Source organism: Tenrec ecaudatus, chromosome 1, assembly GCF_050624435.1.
Source record: "Tenrec ecaudatus isolate mTenEca1 chromosome 1, mTenEca1.hap1, whole genome shotgun sequence".
In the NCBI taxonomy this organism is placed as follows: domain Eukaryota; kingdom Metazoa; phylum Chordata; class Mammalia; order Afrosoricida; family Tenrecidae; genus Tenrec; species Tenrec ecaudatus.
Genome location: NC_134530.1, coordinates 322,075,880 through 322,087,472, shown reverse-complemented (window position 1 = coordinate 322,087,472; position 11,593 = coordinate 322,075,880). Strand labels below are relative to the sequence as shown.

Here is an 11,593-nt window from a genome sequence, read left to right as displayed (position 1 = left end):
AATATGGACATAAAATTAACTTCTGTCCTAAGAGCTCTCAGAGGACTACATTAAAAAACAAAACACCTAACAGTGCAATAATCCAAAGAAAGTGTAAAAATGTACTGGTGGGTTTTTTTTTTGTTTGTTTTGGCTCCCCCCCCCCCCCCGCCCAATCTACGAATACTGTAATCAACTCCACACATTTATCAAGGAAGGTACAAGAACAAGCAGAAATGGTTGCATGTGTTTATTTTCTACTTTTTAAAAAAAGGCATGTAAGTTTATATGCAAACTGGGCATGATTTCTCAGCCCCAGGCAAGCAACAGGGTACCTTCTGTATCTCAGCAGTCCGCCATCCTCTGCCTTCCCCCAAGTCACTGACGTGTATCCTGTTGGTATTTACCTTCTGACCGTCAGTTACTGACCTTCATCAAAAGGGGGACTCCCACCCACTGGTACCCATGTACCTTCAGCATGAGTTAAAACTACAGCAAAAATATTTCATAATTTTTTATTGATGCGTTTGTCCCATGGTTTAACATGTTAATTATACTGTAATAAACATGGCTTTAATATTAAACTTTTCCTTATTATCCAAAGTCACCACTGTCCATTTCAGTAAATATAAAAATATATGCTTAATACTTTGTACAATACTGGGTTTTGGTCCAAAACAAAACTGGATCAGAAAAGCCAATAAATTCACTTTAAGAATCCCCAATTTTTTTTTTAAGATTTCCAAATGGATCTAGGCAACTTTGAATAATGGAATTTACATAATAAAATCTGAGACGATACTAAACAAACAACAAAAAAATTTCTAACACAAAATTTCAAGTTCACAGATTTTATGTGATGCCAAAAAAAGTACAGAAACAAAATTGTATTTACACATGTTTCATAATAAAATAATGAAGGCAAGACAGGTGATAGTCATAAGAATGAAAATATAGAAATAGCATATAATTATTAAATGGAGAACTGGATCGAACAAGTCCTTTAGCAGGGACCATTCTTCAATCAGGCTTCCTCTATCAGAACATTTTAGTGCACAGGACACCTAACTCACTCACTGCACACACACACACACACACACACACACACCAACACAAACAGCATAGAAACCAGTCGTTTCAACATCCGCTAGCCTGTACAGAGCTCCTCCGGTACAATTACATTCCAGCATTCCCTAGACGCATATCAACTCACACAGTGGTGCAGACGATGAGGTTCTATACAAAGCCGTTTGCTCTTCCTGGGTTCAGCCAGACCATGCCAATTAGTGAATAATTTGCTGGATCACAAAATATTTTTGCTGAAGGATCAGTCACCAGGCTACCTATTATTTTATAAAAGAGGGGTGGGGTGGGTGGGGTGATGGTTGGGTTTCAGTAAAGAAAGAGATTTCCAAAATTGAAGACATTCTTAGGCGGATCTGACTTCAGACCAGCCCAGCACGTAGTACAATCCAGTATCTGAAAGCAGGGCACCAACTGTTGGTAAAGTTGTTGTATATAACACCTTTGTGACCTTTATTTTCTACGTCTAACAGCAGTCTTTATCTTGCGGCCAGAAACTGAAGGTCCGGAGGAAGAGAACAGGTTTTTCCCATTTGACCTGTGAGAGAGAGAACCTTCACGTCACACCACATCCAAGACAAGTACTGCTCAATTGGCACGAAACACGCAATGTGACCAGCAACCAAGAGAAGGCAACCTTACACAGCCACACGCTGCCTGGGATGCTCAGGCACAAATTACTGTACCAAAATTCTAGGATGGCATTTGATGTTTTACCCAAACTGAACGGCACACTTGAGTGATTTCAGAAAACCAGACACCCAGTCTTGTGGTAAGTGAGCTCTCCTTCCCAACAGAAAATTCCAGACTCTTACCCCACGGTAAATCCTGCTGATGGCTGGCTGAATGGAAATCCCCCAGAGCCTGAAGGTTGGGCTGAGGCTGCCGGTGCGCCGGGATTCGCACCAAACGTAAACACTCCTGATGGGTTGTTGTTTGTGAAGTTGAAATTTGTGGTGCTGCTGCCAAACTGGAAAACGGAGCCTATAGGATTCAAGGAAAAGTCCTTCAAAAGTGTGGATACAGTAGGGCAAAACAGGTCTAATCCTGACTCCGAGTTTACAGACAAAAATGCGGTCGGCCTAAGCTCCCGTAGAGTCACTTTAGGAAAAAAACAAAGATTAATGTTCTCCATGAAGTTGTCTCCCACAAGTGACATAACTTACTCTGACCAAGGGGAGATTGACTGATCGATCCCAGTGACCCTTACAATACAATGAACCCAGTATCATGTTGTACAATATTAACTATTATAAATTGTGTGTATATATAATGTATACACAGGATCATATATTTGCATTTATATAGTATATAACTATGTTGTTTAAAGTAGAATCCGTTCTTTCTAAAGAAAACGTGTGGCTTCGGTCAACGAGTCCACTTGACATGTGTCTACAGAGATGTAGGTGTGGGAGGAATGTCCGTAAACTTGGTGTTGACAGCCAAGACAAGGGGAGTGTTAAAGCTGGGAAGGATTGAGGACTGTGAGTACCTGAGAGGCTTTCAAAATCTTGGGGTGAACCCCCAACAGAATCAGGAGGGCACACTCCAGGACTGCACAGAGACGCAAAGGGTGAGAAAACGGGGGTGAAATCTAAGCTAGATTTGGGAGAAATAGCACTGACCTAAGTACCTAAGTTACATAAACGTTAATACCTTTCAACTGTAATATAATGTGTGAGAACTAGGAGAGTGGTTTATGGGCCAATCTAAAAATCCCTTTTAACAGCACACATACACATACAAACCCACCTCCCTGTCCACACTTACTAGAGTTAGGAGCTGCTCCAGAGCCAAAAGCAGACTGACTGGGCTGCTGTCCAAACACCGGAGGTTGGCTACTGCTTGACACTGTCCCAAAAGTAGGTGCAGGCTGAGCAGCAGCTGGGAACAATGCTGTTGAAGATGATATAGATCCGAAGCCCGAAGGATTAGGCTGGCTGGCACCTTGACTTTGCCCAAATGTCGGGGTCTGGCTAGCACCAAATGCTGGACTGGCAGATGGTGTTGAAGAAGGTCCAGTGCCAAATACAAATGAGGATCCTGGAAGCCAGCAAATACTTTAATCTCCTTAATTAGTAGAGCGGGGAACCCTCAAGCCATTTCCACACCCACAGACAAACTGCACGCATACTTAGCGTAGCTGCTTACCTGGCTGAACTTATGACAGCACAGTGAGGGGGAGTTTGGAATAATGAGTATGAAAATACCATTTCAGTGCCAAAAGCAGAACCAAATATAAAGAGAAACCGGTTGAAATGGCTTCCCATCTCACCTCCAGTCAACAATTTTTTTTTTGCACAAAAGGATACAGCCAGGCTATATAATGAATCATGGGAGATGTTTCAGAGGAAACAACTCCTAGTGCATGGTTATTTTCAATTACAATTTAAACAACAAGAACCATACTTGGAAAAAATGTTTTTACTCTACAAAGAAAAGGAAAAATTGCTTTCAAGAGTGAAATCAGTAAGGGTAAGAAATGCCATGGGGATATTTCAAGCTCTGTTTCAGACTACCAACCTAAAGCAAAAAACATTACCTTGCAGTGAATCGCAGACATTTTAGGGCCGCCGTGCATATTACAATGAGGTTTACACTCTACTGCCGTCTCTCGGATGTGCAAAAGCTTCAAACGGCAAGTTTGAAATGCTGTTCAAATAGCCCAAATGAAGCACGGGGATGCGAAGTGAGCACACAATGTCAATAAAATGGCGCTGCTAATAGGCTGGTAATGGAGTGCCACAAATCTTTCATGTTTGAAAAAATGTCAGTAAAACAAGGTACGTAGTTACAACATGCCTGGTGTAGCTGACCTAAGGCAGCCAGGCAGTGTGGGATGACTTATTTGCTAAAAGCCAGCATGCTTGTAAAGCCAAGCAAACAAAAACATACCTGAAGAGCTAGAAGTGGTAGTAGCCCCAAAACTGAAACCCGTGGCTGCTGTGGTACTGCTGCTGGCTCCTGGACCAAAGACAAATGGGGTGACAGCTGCCGCTGTGCTAGATGTGGTTGCTGGTTTGCTCTCCTGAGAAAACAGCAAAACCTGAGATGTGTTGGATTCAGCTGAGTTACCAAAGGCAGAGCTGCTCACAGGATTGCTGGCCTGTCCAAACACAAAGGCAGCCACAGGCGGATTGGAGGAAGAGGTGGAACTACCAAACATAACACCTCCAGCAGAAGTGGTTGGCGTGCTGATGGTAGAGGAATTGTTGTTCAAGAAACTGAAAACTGGCTTTGCTGCTCCTGGATCTGTAAGACAAATAAGAAACAAATCCGAACCCTTAAGAATAGTCTCAAAAATTAGGGGGGGGGGGGGGGGAGAGAATCATCTCAGGTTTTTTCCTGCCCTACAATCAGAGTTCAGAAAACAGAACAGTAGACATTTCCTATTAGGTCACAGTTCAAACAGCCCCCTCTGTCAGATAGTAAAGTTCGATAGTCTACAGATTTTCTCTACTTCAAAGGAGGATCCTCTGGCATTTAATAAACTTTAAAATCCCCTTAAATCCAAAATTACGTAGATGCCGCATTTGGATGGTAAATCCAGCTCCTGGGAGATGGACACGCTTTCAAAATCTTGAGTTTTACAAGAAATGTTCATTGCAATGTGTATTATAGTATGTAGCAGGATTTTACCTTTTTTTCCTAATGGACAGATGATTTTTTAATGCAACATTTATTCACTAATGACCATGAGTTTACCAGGTCACTTTCATGATAGCCTATATTTCCAAACATACACGCATTTATTTACACTGTTACAGCTGTCATTAAACGAAAACAAACAAACAAACAAAAAAAAGCACACCAAAACACAAAACTCACTGCCATCAAGACTATTCTGGATGAGCCGGTATATAGCACCAATGAAACACACAACGTTCCTCTAACTCTTTAGTGCTTCGTTCACCCCACTATCATGACCTCAATTCTATCTTACATATCAAATTAGACCAGAACACGCACACTGCTACAGACAAGAGCCCGCAACACAGGGACTCCAGGATAGATAAACCACCCCAGGGCCAACAATGAGAGCAAAGATACCAGGAGGATTAGGGGAGGGTGGGGAGAAAGGGGGAATCGATCCCATGGATCGACATATAACCCCCTCGCAGAGAGACAAATAATGGAAAGGTGGGTGAGGGGTGACGGAGGAAGATGTGATATGTGGAAATAATAGTCTAAACTTACCAAGGGTTCATGAGGGTGAGTGGAGGAGGGAGAGGGAAGAAATGGGGAACTAGGGGCTCAAGTGGGAAAAGAATGCTTTGAAAATGATGATGGCAGCATATGTGCTTGACACACTGGATGAATGTATGGATTGTGATAAGAGATGTCAAAGGCCCCAATAGAGTATTAAAAAAAAAAAAAAGATTATTCTGACTCACAGTGACCCTATAGGACAGGGTAGAACTGCCCTGAGACAGTAACTCATGATAGTTCTTCCATGGAGTTGCTAATGGTTTTGAACTGCTTCTCTTGAGATCGGCAGCCCAATGCATAAGCAAAGACACTGTCAGGGTTAGGGGGCAGCAGTCCCTAGGTTGTTTTAGCTATTGTACCTTTATAGTGTGCTTTAATAACGGCAAGAGAAGCCTAACTGTGTGCCTATCCACCTCCCCCAAACTCACTACACACTGTCTCTTCTGTATGAATTTTAGAATCCATTTATAGCTTGTCGAGTTCCACCAGAATTCTTCTAAGACTAAAGTTATATATGGCTAAGGGGAGCGAAGAAATAATTTCATTCCAGAATAAAAATTAAGTAGGTCCTTTGAGTTATTTTAATTATTCAATAGGTTACCTGTGTTCTGTTGCTTTTCATGAAATAGAAATGAGAAAATATTAGAAAATACAAATGAGATATGCTAGACCCCTACGTAACAGCTGATTTGGGGGAAAACAATTGCTTGCTGTAGTATAGTCCTACATCCAGCTACCTGATGACTTTAAGTGTCTCTGTTCCAATCGTGCCTACTGGACAGGGCTGGTCACTGTGTGAAGGGCATGAGCAGTTTCTGGAAAATGGAGGGTGCTGACTTACTTCCCGTTAGTCAAAGGGAGGTTGGCAAAGCAAATACCTCCAGGTTAGGGAAACCATTCAACATGATCAGACTCTCAATTTTTTATTCTTTCAACATTATGTGATTTTAGTTTTGGTTTTCTTTTAAGTATTTTAAGGAGCTTTTCTCCACCCACAGTAAAATTTAATGAGGAAAAACCTGCTTGAATCTATTTGTTGGATTTCAGTTTTGTTGTTTTTCTAGTTCTTTTCCCTTTGCTTTGAGTACTTCCAAATTACTCCAGAGCGTTCATCATATTCAACTTCGGGTTCTCCGATATCTAAAGCCAAGCGTTTGCACTGTGTGTAACAGCACTGGTTATAGAATTCAAGGTTATTTATACTTTAAGAGCACTGCCCTGTTTTTAGCATTGGATGCTGCAAACCAAAGGCAGGTGCTATAAGCTGACACCTGTTAATTTACGGCATGCAGCTTCTCTCTGCAGAAGGATACAGGATTTGAAGGTTTGGGGTCTTCTAAATGTCACTGGTCTCCCTTAAGAACAGGTCATTCCCATGTTTAAAATCAGCATGTTTGTCTCCTCAAGGAAATTTTCTTCTGTCATTTCATTGATATTTCCTCCATATTAGTCCCATCTCTAAAGAGCTCTGGTGGTATCGTGGCTTTACACATTGGACTGCAAAGTCAACAGTTTGAAACCGCCAACCACTCCGTCGGAACAATGCAGCTTTCTACTCCTGTTAGAATGTACATCCCCAGAATCCCACAGGGGTAGTTCTAACCTGACCTGTAGGGTTGCAATGAGTCAGAATCGACTCAATGGCAGAGTTTGGCTTGTTTTTGACTTTTTTTTTTTTTTTTTTTTGGCTTCTGGTCTCTAAGTACAACTATTTAAATAATACTGTGGCTAGAGTGGAGCAATCAATCTCTTACTACTTTTGCACTGTGTTCTGGGAAATTCCAGTTAACCAATCTGTTCAAAGAATCATACACCAATGATACTTTTATGACTCTAATGTTATTTTTCTTTCTTTAGGATTATTACTTTTAATAATCACCTGTTTTCTCAGAGGTTAATTTTATCTATGTTCCTGAAATATCTGGTAATGTCTAGTATCTACACATACGAAGGGGTTTCAAAACATTTGTGGGACTATTCCATAATTTTAAAATTCCATTTTCCCACAACCTTTTTAGAGCCTCTTCATGTTTGTAAACCATGATTTTAAAGCATGATTATAACAGGAAATATTTCATCAACTTAAATAAAAATTCCTATATTCTTAGACAGTACATGTCAATTATGACTATAAACATCCAAAGGATGAAAGATATGGGTAAATGTGCAATAATACTGTGGCCTTTGCATGAGAACTGTATCTCTCAGAATTTTATGTGTATCTGCTGAAGACCTTGTGCAAGCTTGGAGAGTCCTGTTTACTCTTCCATCAATGCTGCTCTATCACTCCCAGGGGCGATTAGCCTCTCAACTTCTTGGCTCGAGACTCACATTAGCTTCCTTTCCATCAGACTCCTTTCTATTCCAGGAGCCCCATGAGCGCCTTCAATTTTCCTTCTGGGATAAACACTGGGCTATCTACTCCCATAGGCACAGTTCCCCTGACCTATAGGGTCGCTATGAGTCGGCATCGCCTCCATGGCAGGGAATTTGGTTTGACTTTTTTCCTTCAGGTAGGGATGTCCCTGATGTAGTGACAACTCTTCCACAGCTCCCACCCCAACCCCAAGGCTCTATAGCTAAATGAATGGGTTAGTTGGTAGTTCAGTGGCTAAGTCCGTGACTGCTCTCCAAAGAGCTTGTGACACAAATGCAATGGTGTCCGTGTGCTTCTGTAAAGATGACAGCCGTGGGACTGTGGCTTTCCACTCGGTCCTACGGAGTCAATAGAATGGACTCAGCGGCAACAGGTCTGCTTGTTGCTGCTAGTGAATCAGCCTTAAAGGTGAAAAGAGTAACCTACGCATAGAATGGAAGCCAGGTATGGCATTTAAATCAGGACCTTGGCATGACTAGAAACGAAAGATGAGGAAGGAAGGAGGGAGGGAAGGAGGGACATTTGCTTCGTACTGCCTGCATATTGTTTTCCCCACACAGATATAAAGCAGGGTTGCTCTGGCTGAAACAGGAGACCACTTATTCGTGGTCCTACGGTGTGCCCAGGATCCCTTGGACCCTATGGGATACAGCTGGAAAAGAGCCACGGGATGATTATCTTAAAGAAACCTCTTTCACTGTTTCCTCAGCTGCTGAGGGAGGAGCATGGACTAGAAAACCTGCCGTCTCCCAAATGCTTCCTTTTAGAAAAGTATACACAAAAGGAAAAATTCTGCTTAGCACCCCAGCTCAGCTAGACACCCCGGTCTCTTCTCTGGTCATTCGGGAGACACACTCGTGATCTTTAGCTGTGGGGTGATCAAGAGGACCGTCAATCCGCATCAGAGGGGAGCTGAACAAAGTGCAGACCCACAAAAAATGCCAAGTGACTAAACACCAACTTTTACAACAATAAAGTACTTCACATGTTCTTTCACTTATTCTTTCCTGGCACTTTCTTTTTTTAAAAAAAAATTGATGAGAAACTTTTTTTTCTTAATCTGTAGCTAACATTACCATAATCATTGGGAGGTTGTGGAGCATAGGGAGGTGTGGAACTCCTAGCTCCTTTCCAGAGCTAAGAGCTTTGGGATTCTCTCAACCAGGTTCAGTGCCAACTGCCTCCTGACTTGCAATACCTGTTAAGATACCAGAGACCCCCGGTATAAGTGTCCCCTCAAAACCCTCATACTCACCAGCTGTGGTACTGCCTTGTGCTCCAAAAGCAAAAGTGGCCTTTGCCGGTTGCTCAGACTCCTTCTCAGCTGGCTGTACCAAACCAAAACCAAAGGTCAACTTAGAAGAACTCTCCTCTTTGGTTTGCTCGGAATTCCCAAAGGAAAACACTGGTGGACACTTTGGCTCTTCGTTGTCAGCCTTCTTCCCAAACACTAGAGATGTTGAAGTGTCTGGCTCTTGTTGTTTCTCCTCTGTCCTTCCCAAAGCAAACATTGAGGCAGATGGCAGACTGCCAAAAGTGAACCCCAATTTGGTGGTAGGTGTGTCTTCCTTTTTGGCTTCCACTGTCTTACACGTGAAGGGAGCCACGGGGCCACTCTTGGTTTCTGTGGTTCCAAAGCCAAAGCCACTTTTGTTCTCAGAGGTCACTGCAGTATTGGGAGCAGTAGGGGTGGGGTTAATAACACTAGTACCAAAGCTAAAGCCTGCAGACGAAGACTTGGGGAGTTCCTCTTTCTTCTCCTGCTGCCCAAGACTAGAAGCTCCAAACGGAAAGGGAGCTAAAGGAGCCGGAGTACTTACACTTGAAGAAAGCCCAAACTTGAAATTATGATCATTCTTACTGTCCTTTTTATCTTCTTCAGGTTTAGGATCAGATGAAACTCCAAATTTAAAATCTCCTGTTGGTTTTGAAAACTTAAAGCCTCCTCCACTCGTGGGGTTTATGGAGTCAGAATCTGATGACACACCTATTTTGAAGCCTCCTTGATTTCCAAACTTAAAATTCCCAGTGCTTGTTAACATCTGAGAAGGCCCAGAAGTAGAGGGTGGGATCCCAAAAGTGAAAGTGGCTGCTGTGTTCGAAGATGAAGATGTGGCCAAACCTTCAAAGACACAGAGGACACTTTTAAGACAGTGAATGCCTATTATCTTCACTAATGAAGCACAAGCCTCGAGAGCCAATGCTACGGAGGAACTACTCAGAAAGGCCTATTCTGAAGAGTATCAGAAATGGCAGAAAACCTGAATCTTCCTGACCAATATACAGCATCAGACACAGCTTGGTGGTCACAACTACACGACATGCCACCTTGCATCTACCAGACTGGCAAAGGCTACAAAACGTACATTCCTACATTGCAGGTGGATGTGTGAATTAAGACTTTACACTGTGAATCTTTTCATAAAGATTTTACAAATAAATGTACTAGTTATTCAAGGATTTAAAACTAACTCTCCCTCTCTCCCCCTCCCTCTCAAAAGCCAGGAAAATGACATAACCAAGCCTCCAAAAGCCAGAAAACTTATGTGGACAATAACAATACTAATAAGCTCAAAGTTTAAGTTATGTAATGCTTTTCTGTTGAAGGAACAAGAAAATAAGCCCGACTGGTTCCAAACAGGAACTGTGAAGAGGTGCCAAAATACCTATGCATTATTCTGTGTATCAACATAAACACAGTCCGTTATCAGCTCTGCCTCTAGGGCCGTGGTTCTCAACCTTCCTAAGGCTGCAACCCTTTAATACAGTTCTCCTTGTGCTGTGGTGACCGCCCCCCACCCCACCATGAAATTATTTTCATCGCTATTTCATAAGTGTAATTTTGCTACTGTTATGAATCAGGCAACCCCTGTGAAAGGGTTGTTTGACCCCCCCCCCCGAGGGGTCACGACCCACAGATTGAGACCCACTCCTCTAGGAGGTCCACTGGTCAGATTACTGACTGCAGTGCTGGGCGAGGCCACAAGGAAACAGGTCCAGGATGAGTGGGGAAGGACTAGAAAGCACAGTGAGCTTCTGAAGTATCCCAATGCTGTCTTTCCAACTGCCCACTGTACTCCTTAACTATGCAATACGTTTCGTGGGCTGCAGCCAGCATGCTTTTCTTTGAAACAAGTACTTGAGTTTCCATTCTAGTGGATGAAGACTTAAAATTGCCGGTCACCAGATACTTGAGTATTTGGTAAAGCTCTTAACATAGTAAAAGGCCACAAATTCTTTTTCTCAACCACAATCTGGGAAACTAAAGCGTGAGTCTGGCTTACAACAGGATCCAACAGGAGTTCAAATGCCCCATCAAAGATGTCAGGGAATTCAGCTAAATGCTAAAAAGTTATAAACCATTAAAAACAAAACTCTTTCTCATAAGAGAGAACAGTTCTTTACTTAGCTGGTAGAAAACCCAGTGCTGACCAGTAAGCAATCTGAATTTACTTTATGAGGCAAATACTTCATTTTACATGAATGTTCCACAGAAGGATGACCGATTTTTTAAATAAAGCTATTTATAAGTACGCTCCACTTTAAAATGACACAGGTGTGGGGAGGGGCACACAACAGGTACGGTAGCACTTGGGGAGCTACCTCGGCATCGCCTTACCTTTAAACTCTGATTTTGTGCCTGGCTTTGCATTTTCGCATGCTACACATGTGGTGGACTCGGCTTTGTTCAGGACTAGGCATGCTTCACAGTCCCAGCTACCCTCAGGTTTCTTGAACTTTTCCAATCCTAGGGAGCCTCCAGGAGACACAGAGGCTGGGGTCGTGCTGCTACTGGAAGTAGGTACTGAACTTCCTAAAAAGCAATGGCAACACTTAGGAAAATTTGAATTTACAGGATAGTCAATTTCTGTCAGAAGTAAATCTTCCATCTGTATTAGTTGTTCCCATTAAAACATAAATATACTGAGCCCTTAATCCGTTGTT

The 11,593-nt window shown here is 42.4% G+C and overlaps 1 protein-coding gene across 4 annotated transcripts in view; it reads right to left on the bottom strand.

The window, feature by feature from the left end:
• Positions 1–214: 214 nt before the first annotated feature.
• Positions 215–11,593, bottom strand: part of NUP153 (nucleoporin 153) — a 73,799-nt gene continuing 62,420 nt past the window's right edge. For all 4 annotated transcript variants that reach the window (XM_075533496.1, XM_075533490.1, XM_075533483.1 and 1 more), the window contains 6 exons: positions 11,268–11,462; positions 8,904–9,770; positions 3,958–4,314; positions 2,833–3,105; positions 1,878–2,046; positions 215–1,600 (listed from right to left, as the gene is read on the bottom strand). In XM_075533496.1, the coding sequence (XP_075389611.1) occupies positions 1,516–1,600; positions 1,878–2,046; positions 2,833–3,105; positions 3,958–4,314; positions 8,904–9,770; positions 11,268–11,462 (1,946 nt within the window). In that variant the 3' untranslated portion in view covers positions 215–1,515. The remainder of the gene's footprint in view (positions 1,601–1,877; positions 2,047–2,832; positions 3,106–3,957; positions 4,315–8,903; positions 9,771–11,267; positions 11,463–11,593) is intronic.